The sequence below is a fragment of the Oryctolagus cuniculus genome, chromosome 18, assembly GCF_051225735.1.
Source record: "Oryctolagus cuniculus isolate XC-2025 breed Fujian yellow rabbit chromosome 18, ASM5122573v1, whole genome shotgun sequence".
Lineage (NCBI taxonomy): Eukaryota > Metazoa > Chordata > Mammalia > Lagomorpha > Leporidae > Oryctolagus > Oryctolagus cuniculus.
The window spans coordinates 59,418,029-59,437,870 of record NC_142884.1 but is presented as its reverse complement, the minus strand read 5'-3'; the positions used below and the strand labels follow the sequence as shown (position 1 = coordinate 59,437,870).

Here is a 19,842-nt window from a genome sequence, read left to right as displayed (position 1 = left end):
TTCTCTCCCTGGAAGGGTGGGAACAGGGAATGGGAATGCCCCCAAAGAGGTGGTGTCACATTTCTCATGCCTTGAACGCCGCCAGTGTCCTCACACATAAAGCAGCCCTGGTCCCAGGGCCCTGGCTGCGGATCCTGGACTGTGCAGGTGGGGGTGGGGCAGGGAGCTGTTTTATAGCACCCCTGGAGGCTGGGGGAGGGCTGAGGAAGGAGCTGGAACCTGCTGGTGATGTGGCGGCACCAGGGCTCTGTCCCCCTCCCCTGCTCCCTCACGGCCCCCCGAGGTCACTCTTGTCGCTTTGCTGGCAGAGCCTGGCATTCTTCATGTGCAAGGGCTGTGCTATTGAGGTGCCAGCCCTGAGAGTCGGGGACAGTCGATGGAGTTTGTTCCAAAGAATAATGAGGTAAGAGGATGTGTGTGTCTCCCTGATGGCCAGGGCTTACTTAGTCATTAGGATCAAGGATCAGTCTGTGACTAAGATTAAGGATCAGTGTATGACTAGGGTCAGTGCTCAGTCCATGATCAGTGTCAAGGCTCAGTCTGTGATGAGGATCAGGGCTCAGTCCATGACTAGGGATGGGGCTCAGTCCATGATTGGGATCAGGGATCAGTCTATGACTAGGGTCAGGGCTCAATCCATGATTAGTGTCAAGGCTCAGTCCATGATGAGGATCAGGGTTCACTCCATATTAGGGATAGGGCTCTCCATCTATGATTAGGATCAAGGATCAGTCTATGACTAGGGTCAGGGCTCTGTCCATGACTAGGGATGGGGCTCAGTCCATGATTAGGATCAGGGATCAGTCTATGACTAGGGTCAGGGCTCAGTCTGAGTTCAGTCTGGGGCTTGGTCAGAGGAATCAGGGTTTCTTTCAACGTACATAAGGTGACAACAGAGGCATTACAACTGTAGCCCTGAACTCACCGAACCCCGAGCCTAGGCAGTGGAGTGGTTGCAGTGAGTCCCTGCAGGCAGCGGGGGATGGGAGACACGTACCCACAGATGACATCTCGGGCACGGACGCGTTGAACAGCCTGTGCGTGAATACAGGCCAGTTGTCATTCACGTCGTGGACTTTAATGGTGAAGCTGGACGGAGACTCCAGGTTCCTGTTGGTGTCCTTGTCCACGATGAGGGCAACAAGGTGGTACTCTGAGATCTTCTCCCGGTCCAGCCTCTCGAAGGCATACACGTCCCCTGTGTCTGCGTTGACCTGGAAGACCTTGCCGACAGAGTCTCCCTTGAGCAGGTACTTGGCGTTCTTGCGGTTCACGCTCGACTTGATCTAGGGAGGAAGAGGTAACGTGAGCTGAGAATGGGCAGGAATGGCTGCATGCATGTGTGAGTGTGTGTGCACACGAGTGTGCGTGTGCATGTGTGTGCATGGACAGAGGCATGTCTGTTTGCGTGTGCATGTACACGTGTGGTGCTGGCCAGAGATCCCATATGTGACAGTGAGATTGTTTTTTAAAGATTTGAGGGGCTGGCATTGTGGCATAGTGGGCAGAGCTGCTGTCTGCGATGCCGGCATCCCATATGGACACCAGTTTGAGTTCCGGCTGCTTCACTTCTGATCCAGCTCCCTACTGATGACCTGGAAAAGCAGAGGAAGATAGTCCAAGTCCTTGGGCCCCTGCCACCCATGTAGGAGACCCAGATGAAGATCCTGGCTCCTGGCTTTGACCTGGTCCAGACCTGGCTGTTGTGGTCATCTGGGGAGTGAACCAGCGATGGATGATCTCTCCCTCTCTCTCTGTAACTCTGACTTTCAAATAAATAAGTAAAATATTTAAAAAGAGATTTGAGTCATTTGTGTATTTATTTTAGAGGCAGAGAGAGAGAGGAAGAGAGAAAGAGAGAGAATGCAAATACATATCCTCCCATCTGCAGGTTCACTCCCTAAGGCCCACCAGGAACCCAACCCAGGTCTCCCACATGTGTGGCAGGAAACCACTATCTGCCTCCCGCGGTCTGCACCGGCAGGAAGCTGGAGTCAGAGCCAGAGCTGAGTATTGAACCCAGGTGCCCAGATGTGCGGCGTGGGTGGCCTGTCATCTTAACCACTGGGCCAGGGGCCCACCTCACACACTGAGATTCTAACAAGAACCCTTGGCTGGTCAGCCCTGCATTGTTCTCAGCCAGGTCGCTGCAACCTCCACATGGGCGTGGCCCAGTGTGCCTAGAATGCTGCCTGCAGCCCACTTTCATCTGAGTGGAAGAACACACTCGGTACCATTGGAAGGCCAAGGGTATTTTGGCCCCGTAGAAGGTCTTAACTCTTTGCCTTGTAGTCATCTCCTCTGAAAAAGGAGGCAATACCGCTTCCGATGTTGAGTTGCCCAAAGGAGTAAAGCCGCACTTCCGGAAAGGAGTTCCTGGACAGACTGGCCTCAGTTCCTGTTCCCCGCACAACGGGGCCCCCGACACGGCGGGCTGGAGCTGGCTTGCATCAGCTTGGTTTTGGAGAGGGAGCCAACTCAGATTTCCAGACGTGTTTGTGCATTGGTTGTTAAACACAACCAACATTAAATATTAAATGATACAAAGTCACCATCAAGCAATTATGTTAAAGACAAGGATGACAGATACTCCGCATCCATCGCTTCCCAGTTGTTTCACTGTGTTGTTGGGCTCGTGCACACCTCCCAGGTCTGTATGATGCAGACACTAAATAAATGCCACATTAGGATGTGTTCCTGCCCGTCTCTCCCAGCTGTGTCTTCAGGAACTTGATGTTGGCAGCTTGAAATCAGACACGGCGAGAATATTTACACCATGGGAACTGGCAGATGCCACACATCGGGACCTCATTCCCTGGAGAGCCAGTTGTCAAACAGTCATCAGCACGCCATGGGTCCCTGTCAACTCCGGTTTGGAGTGATACCACAATGTTCTCTTCTTGGGGGCTTGCAATGTCCACCCCAGCACAAAGAACCAGTGAAGAGCTTTGTGTAACTCCACATTTCCCATCCTTGCTAGGCCACCAAACTGATTTTCTTTGCTATAAGCCACCGCCTGCGATGCCAGCATCCCATATGGGTGCTGGTTTGTGTCCTGGCTGCTCCACTTCTGATCCAGCTCTCAGCTATGGCCTGGGAAAGTGGCAGAAGATGGTCCAAGTGCTTTGGTCCCTGCTACCCAGAAGAAGCTCCTGACTCCTGACTTCAGCCTGGTCCAGCCCTGGCCATTGCGGCCATTTGGGGAATGAACCAGTGATAGAAGACCTCTCTCTCTCTCTCTCTCTCTCTCTCTCTCTCTCCATCCCTCCCTCTCTCTCTCTCTCTCTCTTTCCTTTTCTATGTCTTATTCTCTCTTTGTAACTCTGACTTTCAATTAAATCTTAAAAAAAAAATAGAGGGGCCGGCACTGTGGCATTGTGGGTAAAGCTGCCACCTGCAGTGCCAGCATCCCATATGGGCACTGGTTCAAGTCCCAGCTGTTCCACTTTCATCCAGCTCCCTGCTAATGAGCCTGGGAAAGCAGAGGAAGATGGTCCAAGTCCTTGGGTCCCTGCACTCATGATGGAGACCTATAAGAAGCTCCTGGCTTCTAGCTTTGGATGGGCTCAGCTTTGGCTACTACAGCCATTAGAGGAGTGAACCAGTAGATGGAAGACCTCTCTCTCCCTCTCTTCCTCTGCCTTTCTGTAACTCTGCTTTCAAATAAATCAATAAATCTTTTAAGAAAAGAAGAGAGAATCCAATAAGCATAGGATATCAGGAAAATAAGATACTAGTACTTTATGCCCACACAGTGCAGGCTCATAGAAAGGTAGACTGTCCAAAAACTGCAATTCAATTAGAAGAATATAAACCAGATACCCACAAGGCGCCAGGCCCTCTGCTGTGGCCTGGAGCTCACACAGACCTCGTTCTGGCCCTCGGGCCCAGGTCTGAAGCCTCAGAGCTGAGCTTCCTGCTAATCTGTGCCCCGAGAGCCAGCGGCAGCAGCTCAAGCACTTGGCTCCTGCCACCCGCGGTGGAGCTCTGGAGTGGACTCTGGGCTCCTGGGCTTTGGGAGAGCAAGCCAGCGGATGGAAGCTCCCTGTCTGGCCGTGTCTGCTTCTGTCGTTCTGCCTTTCAGATAAAATGAATAAAAACAAAGAGAAGAGTCTGGAAGGTGAGGGAGAGGAGACAGGAAATGCGGACCCTCCCCTCTGGAGGACCCTCCCCTCTGGGGGGCCGGAGGAGGGAGGAGGGGCCGGAGGCAGGCAGCAGCCCAGCAGTGGGAGACGCCCTGGAGCAGGACAGTGGTGTGCAGGGGGCTGTGGCCCAGGAGGATGTGGCCGGGACCTCTGATGAACAGCCGGCCAGGAGGCAAGGAGCAGCATCCCAGCTCTGTAACCTGCGGGAACACGGGGCCTCAGGAAGGGGCAGCCGGGGCCCTGTGTAACTTGCTTAGATACCAACTTTCAGGCTCAGCTCTGGGCAAGGCTTGGGGGGTGAGGTAGAGGGGTGTGCATTGGCACCTCCAGGACAGAGATGGTGAAGGGGAGTTAGGTCAGCTTTTGTCTGTTTCTTTGGAGTTCGGCTTCTGATTTCCTACGTGCTGTAGTGTCGTGTTCCTTCCCTGCAATTGTCCTTAGTCTCAGTGTGTAGGAACAGTTTTGGGTCAGTGCTCACGCAGCGTTCCCACATCGCCGCTGCCCTGGCCCTGGGTATTGGCTTCTCCACGTGCTTGCTGGTGCGTTGGAATTCCAAATGGGTCAGTATTGATACATTATGATTCAGGCCCACAGTCATGCAGGGTCCTTTAATTTTTACCTAACATTCCAGGATCCTGTTTAGTCATCATGTCTCTCTGGGCACCTCTTGGCTATGGCGTTTCCCAGATTGCCATGGTTTTGGATTGATCTTGGCCATGGTGAGGAGCATGGGTCAGCGGTTTGGCAGGAGGCCCCTCTGCTGGGGCAGCTGTGGATTTTGGTGCCTCCTCCTTCTCCAAGGTCACTGTGTTTGGACGCGAGTTGTCCCTGCTGTAAGTGAGGCCGAGCCACATTTGGGGACTCAGAAGGCTGTGCAGTGCCGGCTCCCATTGTCCCTCTGCCTCTGTGGGTCATAGAAGGCTCTAGACTCTGGGCTTGATAAGCAGGGCGGCTCACGGCCTTGGGAACCCAGAGATGATCCTGGCAGCCCCATCCTTGCCTCTCCCAGGCACCCTGATCTCTTCCCAGACTGGGGACTGCCTGTGGCTCCTCTGTCCCCTGGCCCCACGCTGTCTGCTGGCAGATGACGCACGCCTGACGCTCTCCGCGCTGCCCGTAATCCCTGGGCAGGTCCCCTGAGGGCGGTGGCCCCTGCTTTCCTCTGACTCAGCTGCAGATTGTCCTTGGGGTCAGCCATTCTCTTCGAGGCTGACTCAGGGCACGCTGATCCCACCAGGAAAGACACAGGTGGGCTGACGACATTTCCCTGTGACAATCGTGACGGCACTCAAGGAGCCCAGGGCCTCCCCGTGGGACCCTGGGCCAGTGTCTGCCCCTCCAGGTGGCCGTGCTGGTTGGTTGACGCCCCCAGCCATTCCGGGACCCAGAAGGGCATGGTCAGCCTGCTGTGACCAGGGCTGTGAGCAGATCCCCGGGGTGGTCCCGTCCTCTTCCTCTGGCTGGGATCGCGGTCCTGGCGCTGCGGCCAGACTGGGCCCTCCCCTCCAAGGGTCCTCTCTGGCCTGTTGCTCTGTGGCTTTAGAGTGGCCCCATCACCACTGTTTATGGAGTTCTTTGGCCAGTGCTGTCCCTCTGGATCAGGGTGGGCAAACCGTTCCTAAAAAGAGCCCCACAGAGAATATTTGTGGCTTTGTGGGCCGTAGGATGCTTGCCAGACCTGTCCACTGCTGCCACTTTACATGAAAGCAGTCATGGACGACTTGCAAATGAGTAACCGCTTCGGGATCCCAATAAAACTTTATTAACAAAACCAAGCAGTGGGCCAGCCTGGGGCCTGCTCTGGACGGCCACCTCTGTGAGGGTGGGGGCCCACGTCTGTCTTTTTCTGCCGTTGTCTTTCCAGTGCCCAGCCCAGTGCCTGGAACTGTCCGTTCTTCACCCAGCACGGCGATGCAGACTTCTTGTGGGCTGATGTTTAGATTCCCAGAAGCCGGCACGGCGGGACTGTGATGTGCTCAGAAACTGTCGGCCTGGTGGAAACTCTCAAAACACGTCGCCTTCTGCTGGTCATTATGCTTGACACCCCGCCTCTAGGGCCAGTCCTCTGGACGGGGGTGGGCGGTTTTGACCTCAGCGGCAGTTTGGCAGGATGAGCTTGCGATGGGCATGTTTTGTAGGAGGGTGAGGTGAGGCTCAGAGCTGCAGGCACCACACTGGAGGGCCGGCTTGGGTCAGACGCCTCATTATGGATGTTGGGGAGTTTGGGGAGCTGTGTGGGGTCACAGGGAACCGGGGAAGGCTGGCCTGCCAGAAAGGCGCTCCGGGGCTCGGGCCAGGGTTGGCCAGCCGTGGCCCGGCTGATTAACCCCGTCACCAGAACGGTTTTGTAGAAGGCTTTTTGAGCCTTAACTGATCTCTTACATGGCAGCACTTAAGGGTTCCGCCCTGAGCCCTGAGCCCACAGGCCAGGCACAGAGTAGCTCTCTGCCAGTGACATTTAGTCCACAGACCAGGGACTGGGAGAAAATGAATCAGTGCTCACCACCATCTGTCTGCCACCAGCAGCACTATCACCGTCACCTCCATCATCACCATCACCACCTTCTCCATCCCCACCATCACCTCCGTCATAACCATCACCACCTTCTCCATCCCCACCATCACCTCCATCATCACCATCACCTCCATCATCACCATCACCTCCGTCATCACCGTCAGCACCTTCTCCATCCCCACCCCATCCCCATCACCTCCATTACCACCGTCACCACCTTCTCCATCCCCACCCTATCCCCATCACCTCCATCATCACTTCCATCATCACCTCTGTCATCTCCATCATCACCACCGTCACCTCTGTCATCACCATCACCACCTTCTCCATCCCTACCCCATCCCCATCACCTCCATTACTACTGTCACCTCCATTACCACCATCACCTCCCTCATCAATGTCACTGCCTTCTCCATCCCCACCTCATCCCCATCACCTCCATCATCACTTCTGTCATCTCCATCATCACCACCATCACCTCCATCATCACCGTCACCACCATCCCCATCCCCTCCATCGCCTCCATCATCACTACCATCAACATTTCTCCTTCACCACCAATTTCATTACCACCCCCACCAGCACCCACCATTGTAACCACCACCTTCTCCTCCATCACCATCATCAACACCACTATCACTGCCAACACGCCACCACCACTGCTGTCACCGACCACCACGACCCCCACCACCATCTCGACCACGATTGCCACCACCTTCAGAAAGATCACCTTGCCCCCACAGCTGCCGCAACCTCGGTCACCGTCTCCACCCGTCACCCTCACTGTCACCAGCATCACTCCTGGCCGGTGCTGCTGGTGTTGGCCGCCCTGGGCCCTGTGTCTTACCTTGCCCACGTGATGGGGCAGCGAGGTGTTCTTCTCTTCATCAATGTGCATCTGGTTCCAGATCCAGTCTCTCTTCTGGCGCCGGTGAGCAGGCAGCAGGCTTGGGGTGTCCAGCTCGCTAGGGTTGGCACCTGCCGCTGCTATAACCGCCACCAGCAGGCCCAGGCAGGCGCCCAATGCGGTGACCAGCATCGAAGGCCGCTGCATCTTCCCAGCAGGGACAGATCTGCGGAGGGAGGAGCGGCGTGGTCAGGCAGGGTGGCCGCTGCCCGGGGGGACGAGCAGTTTCCGTGGAGAACTGAACCTTGTCTCTCCGCTCACACCTTCGTCCTGACAGCAACAGGACCAGGTTCTGTTCCCGCCCCTGATGAGCTCCCCGGGTGGGCGGGGGAAGACAGACACGAAACATTTCGTACGTACATGCCACGCGGGCCAGGATGGAGGCCAGGGCAGGGGTTACAGGGAAGCCGGAGGGTGGGGGGGAGTGGCTGATGCTGAGGGCAGCTCCAAAGCCCCAGGCAGTGGGTGCTCAGGTTAAGCTCATTTTACAGGTGAGGAAATTGGGGCCGGTGCTGTGGCGTAGTGGCTAAAGCCGCTGCCTGCTGTGCCGGCATCCCAAATGGGTGCTGGTTTGAGACCCGGCTGCTCCACTTCCGATCCAGCTCTCTGCTACGGCCTGGGAAAGCAGTAGAAGATGGCCCAAGTCCTTGAGCCCCTGCCACGCATGTGGGAGACCCAGAAGGAGCTCCTGGCTCCTGGCTTGAGATCAGCTCAGCTCCGGCCATTGCAGCCTTTTGGGGAGTGAACCAATGGATGGAAGACCTTTCTCTCTCTCTCTCTCTGTCTCTGTCTGCCTAAGGAAACCAAGGTGCACAGGGTTCAGCTCACACTGAGGAAAGTTGTGGGGGCTGAGGATGGACCCTCAGGGGCTAGCCTGCGTCAAGCACTTGTTAGCTGCCTCACTCTGTTCCCAGCTCTCTGTATTGCCTTGTTCAGTCCTCCCGCAGATCGGCATCATTGCTAAGCTCACTCCACAGGTGGGCCAAGCAGCAGAGGCTCGGTCACGTTTCGGGGCTCCCTGCGCCTGTCAGTGGAACCAGAAACTGGAGCCAGCCTATCGCCTTCCGAGTTGCATCTCCTTCCTCTCGCCTCCCCTGGTCCAGCGGCTGCCGCGGGGTGGGCTTTAAGGGCTTCCGAGGACAAGCAAGCCCCTCTCGCGCTCTGGGCCAGCCTGGCGGCCCCTTTAGCTGCTCTGCCTTAGAAGGCTCTGAGGAAGCCCAAATGTGCTGACTTAGAGGGCCACGCCCTCGCCCTGGAACCCACGGGCGATGGCCATCTTAGGCTCTGCGGGTAGGGGTGGGGGTGGGGTCAGACACGGGTCCTCCAAGACTTATTAAGTCCATATTAAGGAAAAGCATGCACCCATTTCAAAAATGTTTGTACCAAATCAAACTGTCTTTTCAGCCCGCTTTGGCAGCAGCTTTCTGAAACACCATCATAATTGGTGGGTCCAGCGCACAATGGAATTGTGGGGCCTTTCATCCCAAAGTTAAGAACCAGAGATACCTGGGGCCTCTCGGGCTCCTGCATCTGGTGCCTGGGCTTGGGTGCCCTGTCACTGGGGCTCTGCCCAGTGCCCCAAGCTGGGAATGACACAGGATGTGGGGGCCCAGCCTGGGAAGCCAGGGCGCCCAAACCAGACAATGGCAAGAAGCTGTCACTCACGTGGAGGGCGTGTCTCTGTACCAACCTGGGCTGTTCTAGTGTGGGGAGTAGCCCTCTCACAACCTCTGTGGGACATCACTGCCCTCCCCGGCACAAGAAATCAATGCGTTGGCCCCCATGGAGACCCCCAGGAGAAAGCAGGGCCTGAACAACTTGGCTGATGAGTTTGCCCAGCTTCAGGAGTATTGTCAAGCTGAAGAGGGCAAACCCAAAGAGTTGGACAGAAACGAAACAGGAAAGGTGGACATTGAGGAGCCGGGACGCTGAGGGGTCAGCTCAGGCAGAAAGCACCTGCTGGGCACACCATGGGGCCGACAGGGATTTCGCAGGCAGAGCCGAGTCCCCGAGAGCTGTGCTGGACGCCGCCCCGACGGCTCATCATCAGCGAGAGGTGACGGACAGTTTTGAAAAGCAGGAAGACCACGCTGGTAGAATTTATAACAAGAAAAGTATTGTTTCCTGGCGAAGCCACTGCAGCCTGCCACAACACACAACCGAACGCGGAGGACAAAGATTTTGAGTTTTCCGGAAGTTCTCTGTGTTAATCAGACGGCTCATCTCCCTGGGGTGTTTCTGGAATGCAAATCCAAGGTCGCCCCTTCGGTGATGGTGGTCGGCTGCGTGTGGGCTGGGGCACGACAAGCGTCCCCTGCTGACCAAGGGAGGGGCCCCTGGCAGAGGAAGAGGATGAAGATCAAGAGTTTGATGTCACAGAGGAAGATAATTAATTTTCTGAAGTAAGATTCACATTTCCATCTTAAATGACTTAAAATCCAGGCTTACTAAATTGTAAAACATTATGCAGACTCGACACGTTAAGCTTTAAGACGAAATCCTACTAGAAGTGGGAAAACACTTACAGGATCTTCATGCTGATCCAAAAGGCAGGTTTTTGAAAGTATCACACCCCGGCGATTTCAGTGTTAAAGAAGAGGATTTCAAGATGGAGACGGACAAGCATTAAGCCAAGTTTAGAGACCTTTTAAGTGCAGGCCCTGGGAGGTTGTGCAGGTTGTACACTCTCTCTCTCTCTCTCTTTTTTACTTATTTGACAGGTAGAATTAGACAGTGAGAGAGAGAGACAGAGAGAAAGGTTTTCCTTCCGTTGGTTCATCCCCCAGATGGCCGCTACGGCCAGCGCTGCGCCGATCCAAACCAGGAGCCAGGTGCTTCTTCCTGGCACTTGGGCCATCCTCCACTGCCTTCCCGGGCCACAGCAGAGAGCTGGACTGACAAAGGAGCAGCCGGGACTAGAACCTGGTGCCCATATGGGATGCTGGCGCCACAGGCGGCGGATTAGCCAAGTGAGCCTCGGCGCTGGCCCCAGGTTGTACACTCTTGAAGGCAGCCCTGTGGGCCAGGGGCATGGTTCACCCAGAGATCGAGGCCTGGCTTCATCATGAATGCCAGGACCAGAGATCTCCCCCACTGTCCCAGAGTAGGTGGAGTCCTTGGCCTTGGCCTTCACTGAGCCCTCTCAGCCCCGACCTCAGCTGTCCCTCCACCCTAGATCCCTGTATCACTGACCTGCAAACTCCTGGGATGGCGTAGGGTAAGCAGGCAGGTGGCGGGACCAGGAGCTGGGGCTCATGCCCGGAGACAGACGTGGACCCCGTGGGTGCTGGGTGGGATGGCCTCCTCCACGGCTTCCCCTGCGCCACCCAGAGGTGGAGGCGGACTCTGCAGATGGCAGGAGGTTTTGAAACCCTGCTAGCGTTTCCTGAGCTGCTGGCGCCAGGTTGGCCTCGATGAGGGCCTAGGGTGTCTGCCTGGGGCCAGCTGACCTCGGGGCCTGCTGACCTTAGCATCCAAGTCCCCTGCCCCCAGCCCAGGAGGAAGCAGACACCCCGGGGCTGGGGTGGGGGTGCAGAATGCCAAGTGCTGCCTTCAAGGGGGACAACACAGGGGTCCTCAGTCACAGAAGAGGAGATGGGTGCCATGGGGGTGGGATGCTCTGGGAAAGAGGAAGAAGATGACAGGAGGCCTGGGGGCAGGGGCGGGGACACTGGGAGCCCCACCAGGAAGCCTGAGTGGGGGAGGCAGCAGCCATGACCTCCGCCCCAGCCCAGCTGGGCCCAGGCCCTGAGGCTCATTTCCTTCTTCCCCCAAAGGGAACTTCACAGATCCTCCTTCTGCCTCTACCCAGCCAGATGTGGATCGGAAGTGAAGAAGTGAAGACAAGTGGAAGTGAAATCGAGGACAGAACCCGGGTGAGGGGTCCTCGGGCCTCTGGGCAGGAAAAGTTGAGAGCCCAAGCACGCAGCCGACAGGCATTGAGTGCCTACTGTATGCCGGACTCCACACTAGGCAGCGGTGAGTGAGACAGACAGGCCTGGCCCTGGGGAACACACACAGCGGAAGGCGGGTGGTGACGAGGGAGGTCGGGGACTTGGAGCCGTGGACACCAGCGAGCGCCGGGGCGGGCCTCCTGTGTGCCTGTCACTCCCGAGAGAAACACTGCTGGGAGCCAAGGCCCTGAGGTCGCCAGCCGCCCAAGAGGGTCTTTGGGAAGTTCTTGAAGAACACGTAGCACACACGACTCTGCATGGACTTAAAACCTTTCTGCGCAAGGCACGCCTGTCTTTGACCGCACGCTGCACGAGTTTTTCAAGGTACCCCCTATTTGAGAAACCAAGCGGAGTCCCCTGGTTCTCGTAGACGCAAGCTTCAGGACAGCGTGAACGAAGAGGAGCCAGGTTGGTGGAGAGGCTGGGTGAGGGCCCCCAACGTCTGCATGGCGACGGCAACTCTGCCCACGGCACTGACCCCAGGCGCCATGGTGGGGACGGACCTGCAGCCTCTTCCCCTTCGCCGTCACTTCTTGTCCTCTTCTCCCTGATGCATCTCCCTTGCTCCCCAAGGCCCAGCCGTGGCCCACACACAGCTCTTGCCTCTTTGGGCTCACACGGTGTCACCCTTGGGGTGACAGCTCTGACGGCAGGCTCTTGGGCGTAAAGGAATCTCAGCTGTGCTGCTGTAGACCAGATGCTTCCCCTCTCTGTACCCCACTGTCCCCATCTCTACAATGGGTACGGCAGCGTGAACCCTTAGGGCTGTTTTCAAGCCTGAGTCAAATAGATTGAACATCTCTTGTCCCCAGATCCAAAACTCTGAGAGCTGTGACTTGACACCTGCAGGATTTGGGGTCTGGGAGCGTTTCAGATTTTCAAACTACTGATGCTCAGCTGGCAACATCCATGCAAATACGTCCAAATTCAGAAAAGCAGGAAACTTAAAACACTTCTGGTTGGCCAGCGCCATGGCTCACTAGGCTAATCCTCCGCCTGCGGCACTGGCACACCGGGTTCTAGTCCTGGTCGGGGCGCCGGATTCTGTCCCGGCTGCCCCTCTTCCAGGCCAGTCCTCTGCTGTGGCCAGGGAGTGCAGTGGAGGATGGCCCAAGTGCTTGGGCCCTGCACCCCATGGGAGACCAGGAGAAGCACCTGGCTCCTGGCTTCGGATCAGTGCGGTGCGCCGGCCGCAGCGCGCCGTCTGCAGCGGCCATTGGAGGGTGAACAAACAGTAAAGGAAGACCTTTCTCTCTGTCTCTCTCTCTCTCACTGTTCACTCTACCTGTCAAAACAAAACAAAACAACACTTCTGGTCCCAAGCATTTTGGATCAGGGGGTGCTTGCACTGACAACATGGCCACCTAACAGCAGCTGCAAATGAAACCAGCAGGTGCGATGCCCCTGCCACTCCCCGTCTGCACTATTTGGGGGTCTGCTCAGGGGTCCTCTTCCTGAACACTCCATCTCTGAGGGTGACTCTCCCCACCCTGCCAGGTCTACTCCCTGCCCCACCCACCTCTGCTGTGTCAGGGGACTCCTCCACCCCCCCCCCCCCAGTCCTGGCTTCTCACTGTGTTTGGGAGGAGAGAAGTGGGTGCCTGTGCCCTGCTCCCCTGCCCTGGCCCACAGACCTCACTGTGGCTGCAGCTCTCCATGCTGGCGGCTCCAGCGGGGCAGCTCCTGGCTCTGCCCTCGCTCGCTTCTGGAAACCCATTGTCCATTCTGCACACAGTGGTGAGCAGGGACATGGTTTTCTCTGTGCTGGGGTTTGGCCTCCAAGGGGCTGTGAGGTGGACTCAGCTCTGTGCTGTCTCAATGATGGGGTCCACATGTGGGAGAGGAACATGACAGCGGGCCGAAGAGGAAGCAGGGGTGGGGCTGGCGCTGCTCCTCTTGGGGTTCCCCTCAATAGAGCTCAGGAAGTCAGGACTCAGTAGGGGGCCCCTTGGGTTGGTCCTGCCCTTGACCGTCCGGTGGATCCCTGCCCCTCCCCCTGACCTGAGTCCTACTGAAGCCTTGGACTCCAGGGTTGGGGGTGGGTATTGAATGAGCTGGAGGTTCCTGGGGCTGGGAGAAGAAGACTCCAGGTTGAGGCACAGCCATGATGTCCTCAGGCCACACCCTGTAAGGTGTCCACACCAGCACAGACCCCGCCCCCAGGCAGCTGTTTGCGCCAGCTCCCCCCAACTCCCCTCTGCTCCCGCCGCCCGGCACACAGCCTGCAGCCTGCAGCCAGGACGCTCCGGCAGCCGAGCCTGCTCCAGGGAGACCCTTGAGGGAGGCCTGTCCGCCTAGCCTCCTGCAGGCTCTGGACTCTAGCCCAGGGGCCGGGGTCAGGGATGAGGGCAGGGCTGTGGGAGGAGACGGCCCGGAGCACGTGTGGCCCCTGGGAAGCTCTCCGCTCTCCCTACCGCCACCCCCTCCACACCCTGGTCTCAGTCTGGGATGGGGTGGGGTTCTGTGGTCCTCCAAAGACTCCCACATTGTCTGTTTGAGTCCCAGCATCCAGCAGAGGTCAGTACAGGGAGGACGAGGGGTGAGGCCCTGGTCTGTGGCTCTGTGGGGTCCGGACTCCTGCCACCAGCCCCCCTCGCCTGCACTCCCTCCCAGCTGGCCCTGCCTGTGGCCTGTACTCCTGCAGGGTCAAGTCCAGCTCCTGACCCGGCCTTCGAGGTCTAGGACAGTGAGTCCCTGCCCATCCCTACCGCTCTCCTCCCCATCCCCTCCCAACCCTCCCCCAGGAGGAGAGCTAGAAGTTTCTGGAATGTCTAGCACTCTTCCTCTCACCAGCAGGCTTTTGACACAGGCTGTTCCCTGTGCCTGGAATGTGCTTCCTTGCTGTGCTCCCTGTGTGAAAACTCTACTTCTATGTGGTGTCCAAGTCCCCGTGCCTGCCCGTCAGCCTGCCCCATCTCCAGGTCCAATCTTGCCTTTGGTTCCCTTCCTACACATAGGATTAAAATCTGTGTATTTGCACAGCACACCCAGCCAGAGGGAGCCCAGTAGATGCAGTTGTCACTGTCGCTGGAAGAACTCTCCCTGGCCCTATATAGCACCTCTTCTAAGCCTGTCACATGTCAGACACATCACCATTAGGGTTTTCTCTGGGATGAAATTTTCCCTTAAGGGTCCTCAATGAGCCACACACACAGGTTCCTCTTTAGGTAGGGCTGTCAAACACAACTCACAGGTTGCCACTCTCCTACCTCTATGACAGACATCACCAATCAACCACAGTGTCCATTCCCACTGAGCTTACACCTGTGGCAGACATCACCAATCAACCACAGTGTCCATTCCCACTGAGCTTACACCTGTGGCAGACATCACCAATCAACCAGTGTCCATTCCCACTGAGCTTACACCCAGCCCCCGAATCCTCACTACAGTCGTTGATTTGGAGACCGCCAATTTGCCAGATCTAGTGTGTGATTTGAAACAAATTTGTGCTGGGGTCTCTGGGTGCCCGGTTGTCTCACCTAAGCCCTGGCCTCCTAAGGGGTCAGCTCCCAGCTTCAGGGAGAGAACACCTGCCCCACAGAGGATCTCCAGCCTCCTCTGGGCTTCCTTTGGCCCTGGGCGGCTCAGGCCTGCGAGGCACTGGGGGCAACAGAGGGAGCCCCACGCACCTGCCCATGGGAACCTGCCTGGCTACCCCTGAGCTCCGTGGGCCTCCCTGTCCTCAGCTCCCCATCCGAGGTCATGGGTGCAAAGCCCAGCGGATCAGAGGTGCTCAGTGGATGCGCTCATGTTTGATCCCCATCTGTGTCCCCACCCCCACCAGCCCAGAGGCCGACTCAAGCCAGACCTCATTTCCTGGCTCCACCCTGGGCCCCGCCTCCCGCTCCCCCTGTTCCTCTCCAGAAGGAAATCTCATTCACCGCCTGCCCGGCCTGCCCCGAGCCCTGCTCCCTCCTTCTGCCAGGATCTGCGCCTGCCAGGATCTGAACTTTATACTACGGCCCAAGGCAGATGACCTGGAGGTCCCTGGGTGGGTTTGGAGACCTCCCCCTTCCCTAGAGAGATGGGCAGACCCAGGCTCAGGTGGCGGAGGAGCTGCCCAAAGCCTCCTGCATTCTGAGTGCCTGTTCTTCCTCCAGGAAGTCCTCTGTGATTTCTCCACCCAACATCCACTTGGACCTGGGTCACGATGGCCTTTCCAAGGTCTCTCCAGCCTGTGTTTAGACAGTGAGCCTCCTCTTCTGCAGAATCACTGGGCTCCAGGCTTGTCCTGTGACACGTCTGTGCCCTGAACTGAGAGCAGCAGGGGCTGGGGGTTGGGAGCGGCCGGCCTCCCTGGTGTCTTGCCTCCTGCTGCACTTGCCACCCAGCCTCTCCCAGTTAACTCAGTGGTCCCGTCTGTCGAATGGGAATTCTTGCCGTAGTGACTGGCCGGCCGAGGGAGGGCAGAGAGCTGCTGGAGGTGGTGGGAATGGGCCCACATGGACAAGGGGCCATGGAGTCCCCCGGCTGTCCCTGAGGCAGCAGTGGACTGAGTCATCCAGCTTTGGGAGAACACAGCGTGGCCCCCTCTGGCTTCCTGCCCTCATGTCCGGCCCTTGTTTAGCTGCACAATGGCTCAGGCTGAGTCGGCTGGGTGGGCAGCTTAACCCCTTCCAGACCAGCAGGCAGCTCCCCTACCCCAGCACAATCAGCTGGGATTCGCAGGCTCACCTGGGGGCTCAGGAGCTCCAGGGCAGAGCCCCTTGCTCCCCGCCCCCCGAAGATGAGCCAGGGCGCAAGGACCTGAAGCAGCACCGCTCTGCTCCCCCCACCCGCTCTAAGGAACCTCCATCCCCACGGTGCCCTGTTGCCAAGAAGTCAAAATCTTTCGACTTTCACGGCCACGGCCACGGCCACCTTTTGGGCAGCACCCCTTCCGCTCTCCGCGGCACCAGGCGTGCGCATGACCTCATGGAACCACTGGAGGGGAACCGGTTCCCTCGTTCTGCAGACGACAAACCCAAAGCACAGACAGAGCTTGGGCTTGGGGGGCACCAGGTCCTGGTTTGAATCCCCACTCCAGCTTTCACGTGACCTTGCCAGCCCCCCGCTGAGACAGGAAGACACAACGAACCCGTGTCACAGGGCAGCTGACAGTAAACAGGCCCCCCACTGTCTGCAAGCCATCGGTGTGGTGTGCGTCGCCTCCAGACAGGACACACGGCCACAGGGCTGCTGTGCCCATTGTTCAGACAGGCTAACTGAGGTCTGGAGACCGCAGGTGACTTTCCCGAGGTCACACACCCAGAGCCGCTGTCTCCAAGCCGGGCTCTCGCCCTGACCTCCCACCTTCGAAGCTCAGGGGCTTCCCTGAGCCACGAGACTCCCCCAGCTCACAGCCGGCTCCCAGGGCCGGGGCAGAGCCCAAGTGCACAGAGCCAAGCCTCAGTTTGCTTATCCTGAAAGTAGGGGGCACCGAAGCTCAGCCCCAATCCCAACACACCTCAGTGGGGAGGGTCTGTGGGTACGAGGTGGGTGAGACCCCTGCCTCCTGGAGTGGAAAGGGTATTGGGGTAAGCCGAGGCCCAGGGGCCAGGCCTCTGTCCCGTCAGGCTGGGCAGCTCCGCAGGGCCTTGCCCTCTTTGTGGCCTCGATGGAGGTCGGGGTCCCTGGCATGCTGGGCTGCTGAGCCCGCTGGGGGTTGGCAAGCCCGCCAGCCCCCCTCATCCCGGAGATGCCTGACAGAGCGGTGACCCCACCACTCGCTGCTCCTCACCCAGTCCTGCCCTGAGCCAGGAAGAGACCCCGTCTGCCCTGGGGGAGTCACTCCCCCAGGACCCCCATGGGGGTTGGGCTGGGGAAGGGGCAGCCAAGGACCCCCCATCTCAGGTGTGGGTCTGGGGCGTGCGAGCCCTACTCACCGCGCCCGTGGGCCCAGGGTGTCTCGGTCCAGGCAGGCTGCCGTCCGGGGCTGAGTGAGGCTGGAGCTCTGTGGAGCTCGGCTGACCCACAGAGCCACACCCGTGGCCAGGGAGGCCGGCCGCCGCCCCTTCAGGTTTTCCAGCTGGCCCTGGCCCGCTTCCCCCCGGGATGGTTTCCTGTTATTGTTCCTTTGTGAGGGCCGGGCTGGCTGCTGATAGGGCAGGCCCCGCGGTGGGCGGCCGGGCCAGGCTGTCCTCACCGAGACCTAGCCCTGGACCCAACTGGGGCGCTCAGTTCAGGCCCCAACTCCAGGCCCCTGCTCGGGGCCCTGAGCCCAGCCCTGGATAGCGGCTGGGCTGTGGGGGCCTTGGGCCTGCACTCTCACATTGAGCACTCTTTGGAACCCCAGTGGCAGGTGGCATGACCCCATTTCACAGGCCGGGAAGCTGAGGCTCCACAGCTGGGAGGTGCTTGTCCAGCTCAGCCTGGTCCCCTAGCACCTTGTGGCACCAGGTCCTGAGGGTGGGAGTTGGGCACCAGCAGGGCTTGGTCTGGACGCCCAGGTCAGCTTCTCCCTGGCTGGGGTGAAAGGTGGCTTCCAGCCTGGGCCTCTGGGGACTGTCTGGGTTTCAGAATAATGAGTGGAGTCAGGGCACCTGGCTCTGCTTCTGTTGTGACTGTGGGCCAGTTGTAGCCCTTGAGCCTCAGTTTCCTCATCTGTAAAATGGGTTCAGTCCCAGCCTCACCCTCACAGGGTCCTTGAGATGAACAAGAGCATAAGAGGTAAAGGGTGTAAAGCCGAAACCTGGACTCGAGCCATCAGAACCCTGGGGCTGGGAGAGGGAGGGGCTCAGATCCAGCCCCGGGGACTTCTGACCACTCCAGATGCTGGGCCCCGCCCCGGCCTCGCTCATTTGCAGTGTTCCAGGACCCGAGACTCTGCCTTTGGAAGAGTTGCCTCCATCTCCCCACGAATGAGCTGTTGGGAAGTCTTCAGTGTCCCATTACACAGCTGGGCAAGTAGAGGCCCTGTTCGGGCACTCAGGAAGCCCCTGGGTGAGGTGGGGGAGGGGTGGACGATTCTTTGAAGGGGAGGAAGTGGAGATTTCTCTGTCTTGGTTGACCTTGAGATGCAGGGGTGCGTTTGGAAGCTGAGTGCTTCCTGCCAGCACCTGGGGCCATGGGATGGGGTGGGGAGCGGGGCCCCAGCCCTGGGATCTCCGTGGGTGTGTTGGGAGGGGGCCCAGTAAGGAAGGGGCCCTGGAAGCCAGGGGAGGCCGGCCGTGGTCAGCCGGGTCAGCCTGGGGTAGGGGAGGGCGTGGCTCCACGGCTGCATTTAGGGGCTGGGGACTTGGACCAGGGTAAGTCAAAAGGGAAGGTGCAGGCTGGAGAAGGGGCGGGGAGTAGAGTCCCACCATCAGAGTTCCTTCCCCAGGCTTGGTGCATGGAGCAGAGAATCGGGATGGGATGTCCAGACATCAGCAGAAGACAGAGGGAGACAGACGCAGCACCCGCTGGGCGGACTGTCCCGGGGGGCGGGGCTCACAGCGGTCCCACACTCACTCAGTGTTTGCAGAGTGCACAAGCAACACCCCGGGATTCCTTCTGCAGCAGGACTAACTCTGCCCTCTCCTGCCCCGCGGGAGCCAGGCCAGGCCAGCACTCTGTCTGTCCCCCCAGTGCCCACCCCCGTTGGTCTATGTGCCCGCTGGGACGTGCCGGCTTGGGCATCACTTCCTGCCGGGCTGCGGCTCGTGTCCTGGCACTATCTGCGAATTCCCTCTGTGCGCAAGGCTCATGAGGAAGTGGACTCTGTCCTGGGAACTGCTGTTCCTGTCATCCGTAAACAAGGGGACGGCAGCCAGGCACGCACGTGCCCGAGCCCCCCAGGGACGGGGGTGGGGGTCACCACCAAGGAGCAGGGGGGGCTGGAGCCCCCAGGCTCCTGAGGCTCTCGTGCCCCGGCTCTGCCCAGCCCCTGTCCCATCCCTCTGCAGGCAAAGGAGGGAACAGGAGGGCTCGAGGGCAGGAAGTGCCAACAGGAGCAAAGGAGGCAGCGCTGGGCTGGCAGGAAACAGGAGGGTCTGGACGTCCAGATTAGCAGCCGGGGGAGGAAGCCTGGAGGCGGGCCGTGGGGGAGGTAGGGGTGCAACCCTGATCGGGACGCCCACCCAGCCCCTGCCAGGAGGGAGGCTGACCAGGGAGAAGCTCTCTGAGCCTCTGTGCTCATCTGTGAAATGGGTTCTGCCAGGGGGGTCCCAGAGTGGCCCTCAGCCCACACCAGATAAGAAACCACAAAGTAGGAACCAGCTCAGGCCCATGGAGTTGGAATGGCTGGCAGGGGAACTCCAAGACCTGCATGAGACCCGCATGCTTGCGTGTGCAGGGCGCGGCCTCTGTGTCCTGGGGCCCCAGCTCAGCAGGAGGCTCCTCATTCAACCCACAGGACGCCCC

At 58.7% G+C, this 19,842-nt stretch overlaps 1 protein-coding gene across 2 annotated transcripts in view; it reads right to left on the bottom strand.

Annotated features, from left to right (window-relative positions):
* CDH5 (cadherin 5) overlaps positions 1-17,547 on the bottom strand; it is a 35,504-nt gene extending 17,957 nt beyond the window's left edge. Inside the window, exons 1-4 of one of the 2 annotated variants that reach the window (XM_089320180.1) lie at positions 17,388-17,524; positions 10,760-10,912; positions 7,508-7,733; positions 998-1,286 (exon numbers count right to left, since the gene is read on the bottom strand). In XM_089320180.1, the coding sequence (XP_089176306.1) occupies positions 998-1,286; positions 7,508-7,714 (496 nt within the window). In that variant the 5' untranslated portion in view covers positions 7,715-7,733; positions 10,760-10,912; positions 17,388-17,524. Of the gene's footprint in view, positions 1-997; positions 1,287-7,507; positions 7,734-10,759; positions 10,913-17,387 lie in introns of both variants that reach the window. The other variant, XM_051846860.3, reaches the window with a different exon arrangement.
* Positions 17,548-19,842: the final 2,295 nt, after the last annotated feature.